The sequence below is a fragment of the Gopherus flavomarginatus genome, chromosome 2, assembly GCF_025201925.1.
Source record: "Gopherus flavomarginatus isolate rGopFla2 chromosome 2, rGopFla2.mat.asm, whole genome shotgun sequence".
Taxonomy (NCBI): domain Eukaryota; kingdom Metazoa; phylum Chordata; order Testudines; family Testudinidae; genus Gopherus; species Gopherus flavomarginatus.
In genome coordinates this window covers 215,300,880-215,314,095 of record NC_066618.1, presented here as the reverse complement: position 1 = coordinate 215,314,095, position 13,216 = coordinate 215,300,880, and the positions used below count along the sequence as shown (strand labels likewise).

At 41.4% G+C, this 13,216-nt stretch overlaps 1 protein-coding gene across 1 annotated transcript in view; it reads right to left on the bottom strand.

Moving 5' to 3' along the window:
- The window catches only part of COLEC12 (collectin subfamily member 12), a 150,109-nt gene that overhangs the window by 32,619 nt on the left and 104,274 nt on the right, over positions 1-13,216 (bottom strand). Inside the window, exon 3 of the mRNA XM_050939212.1 lies at positions 422-544. Within this exon, the coding sequence (XP_050795169.1) occupies positions 422-544 (123 nt within the window). The remainder of the gene's footprint in view (positions 1-421; positions 545-13,216) is intronic.

Sequence of the window (13,216 nt, the reverse complement as noted above, 5' to 3'; positions counted from 1 at the left end):
AGCGCCTCAGATAAAAAGTATTAATACATTAAGTGACACCATTCCTGGCCCCTCCTTTACATGAGTGAACTCTAGGGGTGGATCCTGGTACGTATGTGGAACCTTACTGAAGTTCTTGGCTCTCCAAATTAATATGCTTCCATATTGAAAACTGGAAACTTAATACATATATTTTAAAATCTCCACAAATGTGTAATCTAATGTCAAAGCTTGATAGATGTTTGAACAAGAAACTTCAAAGTTTGTCTAATGTAGACTATACCAAACATATAATGAATCATGTTAACAGAAGTTTAATTCTGCAATAATCTCATAACTGAAAATAAAAAATCCACTCTCCTCTCAATCTCTTTCTAATACTTGGAGCTCTTGCTTGGATTCCTGTTTGAAAGTGAAACTCTGTGACAGATATGGTACATACCTTTGTATCCCAGAATGGCTACTGTTATTGTTAGCAAGGCACACAAAATATATAGTAATATGATGGAGAACTTCAGTGCCCAGTTATTTTTACATTTGGTACATTGAGTTCCCTCCTGAATACCTGCAAAAGAAGATGGGACTTTAAAATCGTGTCAAAGAGTAAATCTCAGCTTTTATTATGGTTTCTTTGTCTAAACCACATACACAGATAATAATTGTACACATACTTGTCTACACTGCAAGTGATGGCTAACGTTCCATTGACTTCAGGCTCACTATAGCCCTACTTTAGTGATATGTTCCTTTTAAGGTTTCAGATGAGTAATAACTGGATTCAGTTTAACTGGAAAACCAGATGTGGCTTTATTTGGAACCCCCCCCCCACTATTATCATGAGTCTGATAATGACACTAGGTTGCAATTAAGCCAAAAATTTATGACAATATTCTGTCTAGATCCTGATGGTAATAATTCAGTTTTAGCATTTCACTTCTCTGAGCTGTTAGCAGTGGGCGAGACACACACACACACACACACACACACACACACACACACACACACACACACACACACACACACACACACACACACACACACACACACACACACACACACACACACACACACACACACCCCTACCTGAAATTAAGTACTACTCTGAATGTCTGAAAGGAAACTTTTGCCCTATTTTGCAACCTTTATATTGACACATGGACTTAGAAGGAAAATATCAGCACTTAATTTTATTTGCACTGTGTAAAATAAGGCTCATGGGATTTAGGGCTTGTCTACACAGGGAAATCTAGCAACATAGTTAGACTGGTATATCTCCCTGTATGGATACCAGCGGGAGTTATATCAGTATAATTATGCTACTTGTACCATTTCCCAACATAAGTGAGTTCTAAAAAAAAAAAGAGAGAGAATAGGGGAAGGAACCTCCAATTGTGAGAGAAAATAAACCTTTAATATTTGGTATTTGGCTTTTTACCAAAGATATTGACGTTGGCCTGTTGTGGGACTCTTCTGTCAATGATCACAGGTTATAGCACATACATAAGCATTGCAAGCTTTCATTATATGAGGGGTAGGCAACCTATGGCACATGTGCCGAAGGCGGCACGCGAGCTGATTTTCAGTGGCACTCACACTGCCCAGGTCCTGGCCACCGGTCTGGGGGGCTCTGCATTTTAATTTAATTTTAAATGAAGCTTCATAAATATTTTGAAAACCTTATTTACTTTACATACAACAATAGTTTAGTTATATATATAGACTTAGAGAAAGAGACCTTCTAAAAACATTAAAATGTATTACTGGCACGCGAAACCTTAAATTAGAGTGAATAAATGAAGACTTGGCACACTACTTCTGAAAGGTTTCCGACCCCTGCATTGGATTATCAAGAAATGCTGGGGAAACAGGGACATATAAAAAAACATTAGAACATGAAGACCATGTTGGAATGAATGGACCAGACTGAGCCCTTGGCAAGGATGACTATAGCTCCCAGCATCTATTAAAAATGAACTTCCTTGACCTTTTACCCCATTTGTTTGCTACTAATGGAGTCACCAAGGAGAGAGCTTTAGTAGGCTGTGTGTACCAAATTACTGATCTAATGAAAACTTGCTCAGCAATTTTTTATGAGAAAATTATGTTTCCCATGGGGATCAACCAACCAGCTGATTTTACTTTTCTCCAACTTGTGATCTTCTGCACAGTGCAATTCTTCAGGGAAATGCACAGGCAGCTTCAGCTGTGTTTATTGAGGACTGATGACAGAAATAGTAAGTTAAGTCAACTCTTGTTATCTCAAGGAGTAACAGGTTCTAGTGGTTTTCTTAAACGTAAAGTGCTTTAAAAAGGGATTTTCATACTGAGGCAAATGCAAGAAGAGAGATTTATACATAAAGTAAGTTCATTTGATTAGTTATTTTCTCAGTCCCCTTTGCTAATATTATTTCATATATCTGGCTTGAATAAGACTGAAATGAACACCTCACAGGCCAGCTCCTTCTTATACATTACGATTGTGTGGTGAAGTCACACCATAGTCTTACTGTTGTGACATCACACTTAGTTACAATGGGATGGATGTGATGTCATGAATTCAAAATTATGAAGTCACTGTAGGACATAGTGGAGAAGCTCAGTTGGGAAAGAGCAATTCCTTTTTCAAATAGAGATACAAACCTCTCAGTAAATTGATAAATGTGGCAAAAAACAGTGGGAAAACAAGTTAATACATTTATGTTCTAAATCTAGGTTTGTTAGTGTAAGCCATGTGGCCAGAAGCTCCAGAGGGGAAAGGGCTCTCTGCTCCCTCTCTTGGTGGAAAGAGAAAAGTCCTGATAAAGAGAGCTTCATTTGCATAGACTATCTACCCACAATCCTGCTAGTGACACTTGGGGAGTCACCATAACTAGACATGAACTTGGATTTTGGGGGCAGTGAGCTCCCAAAGCAGCTTGGAGAAGGGTAAGGGATTTTATCTTGTGACAAAGTTAGTCTGTACAGAGTCTTGAAGTATTTGTGAGAGGAAGGAGTTCTGTCTGTTAATGGTCTGCAGAGAGGGAACACAGTTTTCTGGGAGGGGGTTTGGGCCAGCTTACTTATTTGTCAAGAAGATCACCAAATACACTGAACACAGATCTTCTTGCTGTCATTAACAGCTTGGAGGGAGGGTTACTTTAGGTGCAGTGGAGTGCATGGTGCTTTTCAGACAAGTTTGAAAAGAAGGTCTCTCCTCTGAGAGATTTATAATTTAGGACCTAATTTTGTAAGTTTCTGTATGCTTTAATTATCCATGGAAATTAATGGGAGTTCAGGGCACTCAGCACATCACAAGGTTGGCCTTTAGTTTATACAGGTAACCGAAAGCTTGATCCTGCTCTCATTAACTTTAACTAAATGAGTTAATGACAGCAGGATCAAGCCATAAAAAGAAAGGGCAACAGAGGTACAACACAGAGAAGGAAGCAGAAAAAAATGCATATTTGGTATCAGCTGTATGTTGGAAATTTGTATTAAAGTCCCACATTAAGGTTACTCATTTTCAGCTTAGGATCTGTTTGCTGACACTGTACTTAATTTGATTCCCTGTGCAGTGTAACAGGCTGCAACTCTCACTGATGTCCCTGAATTTAATACTGTTCATCATCTAGCACCATATATGTACTAATATTTCGCAAGCCACTGGCTTCCTTCTCTTGGTTTTTTCTCCTCATGTATGGTCCAGTTAAACAATACTTGTGCTTTATGGATCTTTCAGTTTCAGAGTATTTCAAACGGACAGAAAAATAGCACCTGAACATGAGACAGACTCATTTTTTTTTTACAATCCACTGTCAGTATTGAGATAACACAAACACTACGGCAGCCACAAAGACTTACATAATTTACTTAAGCAATCTGGGTTTAAATTCTGGGTCATATTTTGTGTGTGTGTGAGAGAGAGATACTCCCATTCTTGTCAATTTAAAATTAATTATATTGTAATCTAATCTACCCCAAGATATAACCTGCATAAGAGCTGGAGCAGAGAATCAGGGAGTTGTAAGGGGGTCCCTTCTTCCCCAGCCCCCCCACTTTGGAGCAGAGCACTGCAGAGAATCTGGCCCAGATCGCTATCAATTTAACCTCTTCTGGGCTGTGGTATTTGTCTTATGTCAGGAATACATGAATATTCATTTTGTTCCTGATACTGTCTGGCCTTCTGATTAACTAATTAAATGGAGAGGACTACTAAAGATGATGAAAACCTGGATCTGTCTCAAATGAGAGAATAGGTATTGAACTATTTCTAGTATCTCTGGTGGAGCTTGAACAGTTTAGGTTCGCTTTGCTTAAGATCCATCCAAAGTTGGTTGATCTGGTACATAAGAGGCACTTGGTATGCATTGTGAATGTGATCTCATTAAGGTTGCCTTGTGGTTTGTTAAGGTATTTTCCTTTATAAAGGAAACAGCCATATTAGTCTGTCAGGGTATGTCTACACTACGGGCTTATTCCGATTTTACATAAACCGGTTTTGTAAAACAGATTGTATAAAGTTGAGTGCACGCGGCCACACTAAACACATTAATTTGGCGCTGTGTGTCCAGGTACCGAGGCTAGCGTCGATTTCCGGAGCGTTGCACTGTGGGTAGCTATCCCATAGCTATCCCATAGTTCCTGCAGTCTCCCCCACCCATTGGAATTCTGGGTTGAGATCCCAATGCAAAAGCAGTGTCGTGGGTGATTCTGGGTAAATGTCGTCACTCAATCCTTCCTCCATGAAAGCAACGGCAGACAATCATTTCGAGTCCTTTTTCCCTGGATTGCCCTAGCAGATGCCATAGCATGGCAACCATGGAGCCCATTTAGCCTTTTGTCATTGTCACCGTATGTGTACTGGAAGCTGCTGACAGAGGTGGTACTGCAGTGCTACACAGCAGCATTAATTTGCCTTTGCAAGGTAGCAGACGGTTACCATCCCTGTTGCACCATCTGTCATGCCATTGTAAATTGGCGATGAGATGATGGTTATCAATTGTTCTGTCCTGTCTGCTGCTGTCATGGGTGTGCCTGGCTGGCCTCGCTGAGGTCTACCAGGGGTGCATGGACAAAAATGGGAATGACTCCCCGGATCATTCCCTTCTCTATGTTTTGTCTAAAAATAGAGTCAGTCCTGCCTAGAATATGGGGCAAGTGTACTAGAGAACCAGAGAGCACAGCCGCTCCATGTCAGAGCCCCAGAGATCCCACAGAAATGATGAGCTGCATGCCATTCTAGGGGGTGCCCCTGCAACAACCCCACCTGTTGCTTCCCTCCTCCCCCAACTCTCCTGGGTACCATGGCAGTGTCCCCCCATTTGTGTGATGAAATAATAAAGAATGCAGGAATAAGAAACACTGACTTTTTAGTGAGATAAAATGAGGGGGAGGCAGCCTCCAGCTGCTATGATAGTCCAGGCAGTACAGAATCTTTTCTTTAGACATGAAATGGGGGGGGCTGATAGAGCTCAGCCTCCCGTTGCTATGATGAGGACGGTTACCAGCCGTTCTGTACCATCTGCCGGGAATGACCAGGAGTCACTCCCATTTTTACCCAGGCACCCCTGGCTGACCTCACAGAGGACAGCCAGGAGCACTCACGGGCTGATGATGACGATGACAGACGGTACAATATGACTGCTATCCACCAGGAAGGGGATGCTGGTGTTCAGCGCTGCAGCACCCCATCTACCAGCAGCATGCAGTAGACATAGAGTGACATTGAAAAAAGGTGAGAAATGTTTTTTTTCCCTTTTCTTTCAGGGGGAGGGAAGGGTGTAAATTGACGACATATACCCTGAAACACCTGGGAAAATGTTTTTGACCCTTCAGGCATTGGGAGCTCAGCCAAGAATGAAAATGCTTTTCGGAGACTGCGGGGACTGTGGGATAGCCGGAGACCTCAGTACCCCCTCCCTCCCTCCATGAGCATCCATTTGATTCTTTAGCTTTCTGTTACACTTGTCATACAGCACTGTACTGTGGCCTCTGTCTATCATAGCCTGGAGATTTTTTCAAATGCTTTGTCATTTCGTCTTCTGCAACAGAGCTCTGATAGAACAGATTTGTCTCCCCATAAAGTGAACAGATCCAGTATCACCTGTACGGTCCATGCTGTAGCTCTTTTTGGATTTGGGACTGCATCGCCACCCGTGCTGATCAGTGCTGCACGCTGGGCAAACAGGAAATGAAATTCAAAAGTTTGTGGGGCTTTTCCTGTCTACCTGGCCACTGCATCCAAGTTCAGATTGCTTTCCAGAGCAGTCACAATGGTGTACTGTGAGATACCGCCCGGAGGCCAATACCGTCGATTTGCGGCCACACTAACCCTAATCCAACATGGCAATACCAATTTCAGCGTTACTCCTCTCGTCGGGGAGTACAGAAACCGGTTTAAAGAGCCCTTTATATCGATATAAAGGGCCTCGTTGTGTGGACGGGTACAGGGTTAAATCGGTTTAACGCTGCTAAATTCGGTTTAAACGTGTAGTGTAGACCAGGCCTTAGACTAACAAGAGGCAACATGGGGAAGGATTTAGAGTGAGTGTAGGGTATATGTACAAAACTGCAGCCTGACATAAAGTAGGTGCCCTCTCTCAAGCTTTATCATGGGAGCACAGAGTCATGGTTTGAAGTCCATATGCAATCTTTAACAAGGCAAAACTTCCACTTAATGACATTTTGGCTATTTGGAGCCTGAGTATAAAGACTACGAGATTTGGCTCATAGTGAATCAGCGTTATCTGGCTAGGTTTGTAACATCTCATTTGGAGATCTTTAAATTAACTCAGTGGAACCAGTGTAAGACATTTTCCTACAAAGGGAACATATGTAAATCACACAGAACTGGGCTTAGTTTGAATCAGATCTTTGTTGTCCCCACTATGCATTCTCTACACATGGTTTTAATGCTGATCTGCTCCCAGACATTTGTCACTAGCTTTGCATACCAAAAAGTCAGGGTCACTTCCGGATGATGAGCATTGCTCACTGCTGACTTTATCAACATTTAATAAATATCAGATGTGACATGCTGTGCCTTGTTTCACTTGACACACTTTTCTTTTTCCTGACTTATTTTAATACAAGCTTTGTTTTTTCTGTCTCACTGTTGGGAAGACATCTGGCCAAACAGACAGCAAGTCAGTACAAAGGGATCCTGCTGGCTCCCATGTTTTGGGGACCTCCATCTCTGTGAACCGAGATCGTCACAATAAACATGCGAGAGAGACATCCCCCTGTTACCAGCCTTTGTAGTATTTGTTTTTATAACATTACATTCTAGTGACTGGAAACTTTGTTTTCCTGCAGGGGTATCCATCTGCAGACTCTTTTTGTGCTACAGTTAAGGCAGGTGTTTTTTTTAATTACAGAAGGCTAAACACGTATTCCCTTTGTGAGTACGCAGATACCTTATCAAAAGCCAGATGCCTCAAAGATATACTGTTTCAAGGACCATAATTTCAAATGTTTGAGTGCAACATGTATACTGTACAGATTTGCCTGCCAAATACTTCTTCTGAAATATTTTCCATTGAGCTCTCTTCTTGGCTCTTGCTTCAGGAACTTAGGTGGCCTCATAAAATCTGTGCTACAATGTAGAGTTATGATGAAGACACAAGGTTCCCTACATAACCATGACAAAAAAGCATTGGTAAGATAACTGAAATATTGGAAGAATGTAGTACAGGAAGCCAAAGTCAATGCACTATTTAGGAAAATTCCTTTCCAGTGTGATTCAATATGGATACTGCATCTCTTGTAGCATGCAAGGAAGGTTTCAAGCATAGTTTACAGGCACCTTTACAGAACGTTATCTAGAATCATGGATAACTAGAGTCATGCACCTAAATCCATATTTAATCTACTTTTAAAGAGGCTCAGTATAAGCAATTCCCATAGAATAAACACAGAGAAGCAGATTTTTAAATATATTTAGTTGTGAGAAGAGGCAGATAGGCATCTAGTGGGATTGTCAAAAGCACCTAAATGTTTAACTTCCTAATGCCAAGAGAAGTTAGATGTCTCAGCGCTTTTGAAAACCCCACAAGGCGTCTGTCTGCACATTTATACATCTACAATAAATACATTTAAAAATCTGATCCTAAGTAACTAAAATCAGGGATGCACGTTTGAAAATTTTAGCTGGTGTATTTGACAAGTAAAATCATGATGCTTTAGCGTTTAAGACTGATAAATCTTGATAAATACCTTTAAGCATTAGGAAGGCGGTCTAATATCAACAAGGCATAAAGAGGCAATTTTCAGACTTTGGGTCTTATATTTAGGCATCCAGATATGCATTTGGGTGTTTGTACTGACATCCCAGACACCTAAAATAAGTATCTGACTGCCCGAGTGACAATTTGAGTACTGAAGGGGAAAGATTAGGTGCTCAGACATGAAAACTGGGCTCAAAATATTTAATATTTGGATCTGCTGGAATATTAAGGGAACAAAGGGCATATTGCATTCATATGTTCTATGCTCAGGTTACCAATATTAACCTTCAGTAAAGCTTGGAGATTGTAGAATCCAGCCAAACACAAAGTTTTAGCTGAGATTTGCAACTTCTCCCTTCATGTGGTTTTACAGGTTATTAACCTTCTGGTTCATGGTATGAATCCATATAATTCCAAGTGAATAGTTAGGTTATAAATAGCAAAACTGATGATTTAGATAAATTCTGATAGTTAATATACTTTAGAAAGCAAAATGTCTGTAAAAAACATTTAAATCACTGATTTTCTAAAGCTTACAAATTACAAAAATAGGCTGATTTTTGTTGTTTTTTTCAGGAACATCTGGTCTTTGTTATTTTAGAGGTTGATTCTGCATCATAAAGGCTACAGTGGGCATGGAGGGTACTCAGCAATCCCAGGATCAGGCCCTTAGACCATGGTTATTAAGTACTATAATTTAGGGCCAGATTCTGCCACTCTTACTCAAGCTGAGTAGTGCCTTACTCCACAGTTCTTCCCTTTGATTCCATAGGGCTCCTCAGAGAATAAGGTACTGCTCAGAGAGAATAAGGTTGGCAAAATCTGGTTGGCCTTTTGTTTATATATTAAAACATACAAAACATATTGTTAAAAGAACATGTGGTTGCAAAGTCAAACACTCAAAAGTTAGGTAATGCCAGAATTAAAGTTGCCTGTACAATGGATTCCCAGCCTCCTCACCCAGCCAATCCCAGCTTCCATTCTCACCCCTTGCTCCTGGTCCTAGGCTCCTTGCCTGCTGGTCCCAGTCTCTTTGCCCAGCCAGAGCCAGTCTCTCTCCCTGCACCTGCCTCTGATGCTGGTCTTACAAGACTCCTTCTCCCAGTCTATTTCTTTCACTCCCCACTAGGGGCGGCTCCAGGCCCCAGCACGCCAAGTGCGTGCTTGAGGTGGCATGCCGCGGGGGGGCGCTCTGCCGGTCACCGGGAGGGCAGCAGGCAGGCAGCCTTCGGCAGCATGCCTGCGGAGGGTCCGCTGGTCCCGTGGCTTCAGTCGACCTCCCGCAGGTGTGCCAGCAGAGCGCCCTCCGCGGCATGACGCCGTGCTTGGGGCAGCGAAATGTCTAGAGCCGCCACTGCTCCCCACTGGTCTGGCCTTTGTTCCCTCTGCATTTGAATCAGATTCCTGCTCCATGCTGCCTAGGTGTCAGCAAGGAGGTCATTGAGAGCACAGGTGAGATGGACTCCCTGCTTTCAGTTCCTGTGCTCAGCCACACACCAGCCCAGAACAGCTGGGAGCAGCTGTTACAGGAAAAGTCCAGCTTTACACCTCTACCTCTGGGCTAGGGCATGTTCAGTTGCTGTGTGAGGATGATGCATACAGTGTCTGGTCAGAACTAGGAGCTGTGAGAGTCCTGAGCATGCTCAGTGAGGACAATCTTTGGATATTTTAGCTGCTAAAATAGAAGTCTCTACTGAGCATGTTCAAACTCTGATTTTTCAAATTCTTATTACATGGCCAGATTTTCATGGTGATAGTAAAAGGCACAGAAGCCACCCTTCTGCCAAATTTTGAGTTCTTGCTCCAAAGTATGGAAAAAGTCACCAGAATTTTTTAACATGTACAAAACAATGTATTTTCCCCTAGCCTTGTTCTTAGAAATAGCTGAACCATTTTGGCTGAAGTTTTCCAAATATATTCAGCCAGAAGCGGACACCTGGCATGAAAAAAAAAAGGGGGGGTTCTAGCTGCACCAGTTGCAGAGAAAAGCTTGAAAATGTGAATTACAAAAACTCAAAACCAGAAGGCAAATAAAAGAATCCAGCATTTATTATTTTTTTAATGTAATGATTTTAAACCAATCTTATGATTGGGGGGCCTGAACTCTATTTTTTGAATACTGGAGATGCTTAATACCTTCAACTTCTGTTGAGGTTAATGGGAATTGAAGGCACTTAGCACCACCCATGAGCCTCTAAGGCTGTCAAAGGCATCCAAAGGAATTAAGTAGAATTCCAATAGGATTTAGGAGCCAAATTCACTTTGGCCATGTCTACACTTACTGGGGATTGATGCTGCTGCGACTGATGCCATGGGGGTCGATTTAGCGGGTCTTCCCTAAATTGACCACAGAGAGCTCTCCAGTCAACTCCAGTACTCCACCAGAACGAGAGGATTAAGGTAAGTCAACGGGAAAGTGTCTCCCGTTGACACAGCATGGTGTTAGACACCGGAGTAAGTCAACCTAAGCTACGTGAATAACTTAGGTCAACTTACTGCGGTAGTGTAGACAAGGCCTTAGACACCTTTGAAAGTCCCAGCCTCAGTGCTTTGCTGGATCAGGCTCTAAATTCTGCACATGTGAAAAGTAGGGAAAATTCTTCACTGCAAGATCTATTCTGTCACATGTCGTGGTCCCTTTCCGTGAATCCATTATCCCACTTTTGATGTAATTTAGGCCTGGACTACACTGGGGAGGGGAGGAGAAGAGGTCGATGTAAGATATGCAACTTCAGCTACGGGAATAGCGTAGCTAAAGTCGACGCATCTTATTTCGACTTACCTCCCGTCCTCATGGCGTGGGATCGACGGCCACCACTCCCCTGTCAACTCCACTTCCACTGCTCGCCCTGGTGGAGTTCCGGAGTCAACGGGAGCATGTTCGGGGATCGATATATCATGTCTAGATGAGACGCAATATATCAATGCCCGATAGATTGATCGCTACTCGCCGATCCATCGGGTAGTCTGGATGTACCCAAAGATTACCAAATGGCTGGCATTATTTTCTCTGGAAAGCTCTCAGCATCAGAAATACTATATTATGTGCAGTATACGCAATCCCTTTCATTAAAGGAGGGAAAAACTCTTGTGATTCAGCTTGTCCATCATCTCGCACTTATTTATATAACCCAGCCAGCATTTTGGCTTTGTACTTGTTCATTGTAGAATACAGAATGAATTGTCAAGGTTCCTAATTATACACCTCAACAACCATAACCATTTAATTATATAGTATTACCAAACAATGTTTTGCAGTGATTAATTAAAAGGGTACAGAAAAGGCCTACCCACAACACAGGCAAACCACTGAGTGTCTGAATGGTATGTTACACAAATATTATGAGGAAAGCTGTAGGATTGTCATGATAAATTTTGAGGAAACTCATAGATTTGTTATAGTACAATGTCAAGCCGTAGAAATGTGGTAAGATTATTAAACACTCAGGGGATATGAGATCTTTTAAACCATTATAATAAAACCATGCATCCAGATCCAAGATCAATCCCAAACAAACAAGCAGCAAATGAGGGTACTTTGAAATAATAGTCTTCAGCGGGTGAACTATCACTGTATTCAGTTACTGCAAGTCAAGCAGATGGTCACTGAGTGCACTGCCCTGGAAGTAAGGAAATCCAATTAAAACCACTCAGAAGGAATAAAAACTAGAACTGCTAAAAGAATTTAAAATTGTGTATGAATTAAGTGTACACTGACTCACAAGACAGCCAAAACACCAAGTAGCATTCCAGCTAAACATTTTTTTCAAACTGAGCCACATGTGTGCACACACGCACGCAGAGATTTAGGCAGAATAACTGAAGAAAATTCCAAACAGTAAGATTCATTGGATTGTGCAACAGTCTCCTTCGAGAAGAAGTGGAGCCCCATTGTTTGAGTGAAAAAAAACCTCAACTGAACAAAAAACTGGAAAATATATAGAAGGGAGTTGTCCTACAGAGGCAGGGCATTTAGCCAGATGGCCTAATAGGTCTTTTCTTTCCTTAAATCTTTATAATTCTATGATCTTCAATTCTTAAAGCAAGGAGCTTCATCTTGAGTGTCCCCAATGGAACGGAGTTCCTAAATAATGTTGTATAATTTGAAGACCAATCAAGGGTCTTTGTTCCCTAATTTAACTTTGCTTTTGTTTTCCCTTCAGTGTAATGTATTAGACTTAATTTATATTAGTCTAAATTTTTATACCATGGTACTGGAGCGAGAGATTACAGTAATGGTATCTTGGTAGTTTTAAGGCAGAAGAAATAAGAAATGCTTGCTTCACTGCTCTTGAGCTCCCTTTAACAGGCCAGGTTAAAGAAGTACCATCATTGTCCCAGGAGAAGCTGTAAAGGTTCTTGGTTATGATGTTGAACACCAATGACATTTGCATGGAGAAGGGGTTTACTGGGGAAATAGTGACATTGCTTGGGGCAGATGAAATTCCCAGGACCCTATCAACCAACCTTTGCATTACTATTTCCAGACTCTGAGTGCTCTACTTGGCAGCCTTAATGTTCTTTTAACATAGATTTTAAAAAAATAGAAAAAATGAAAGCATGTGCCACTATTTTGGAAAGCACAGAGTAACACTCTCTCGCCCAGTATCTATACACAATGAGGCAAGGGCTTCTTCTTTCACACACATTGTCACAGGCTATATTCCATAAGCCACATATATTACAACTAAGATTTCATTCACCTTTCTTATGCATTCATGTGCAAATCCAAAGGGAATACTAGGAGACTAACTGTTCTGTAGAAATGTCTGTAAAATTTATATATATGCACATGTGCAGTGTTAATGGAATATTGTAGTTTTATTGTATAACAATACCCAGTGTGCATCCATGAACTATGTTTTTAAACTCTGATAACAACTCAGAAGAACGAAAACAAATTTTCACCAGACCAGTGTAAGACATCTATGCTCTTGGGAAGATATTCCTGACAAACACCAAGCTTCCATCACTTCCCACTGCCACGCTACAGCTGTCCAAATAAGGTCCCAAAATATTTTACAGCAGAACTG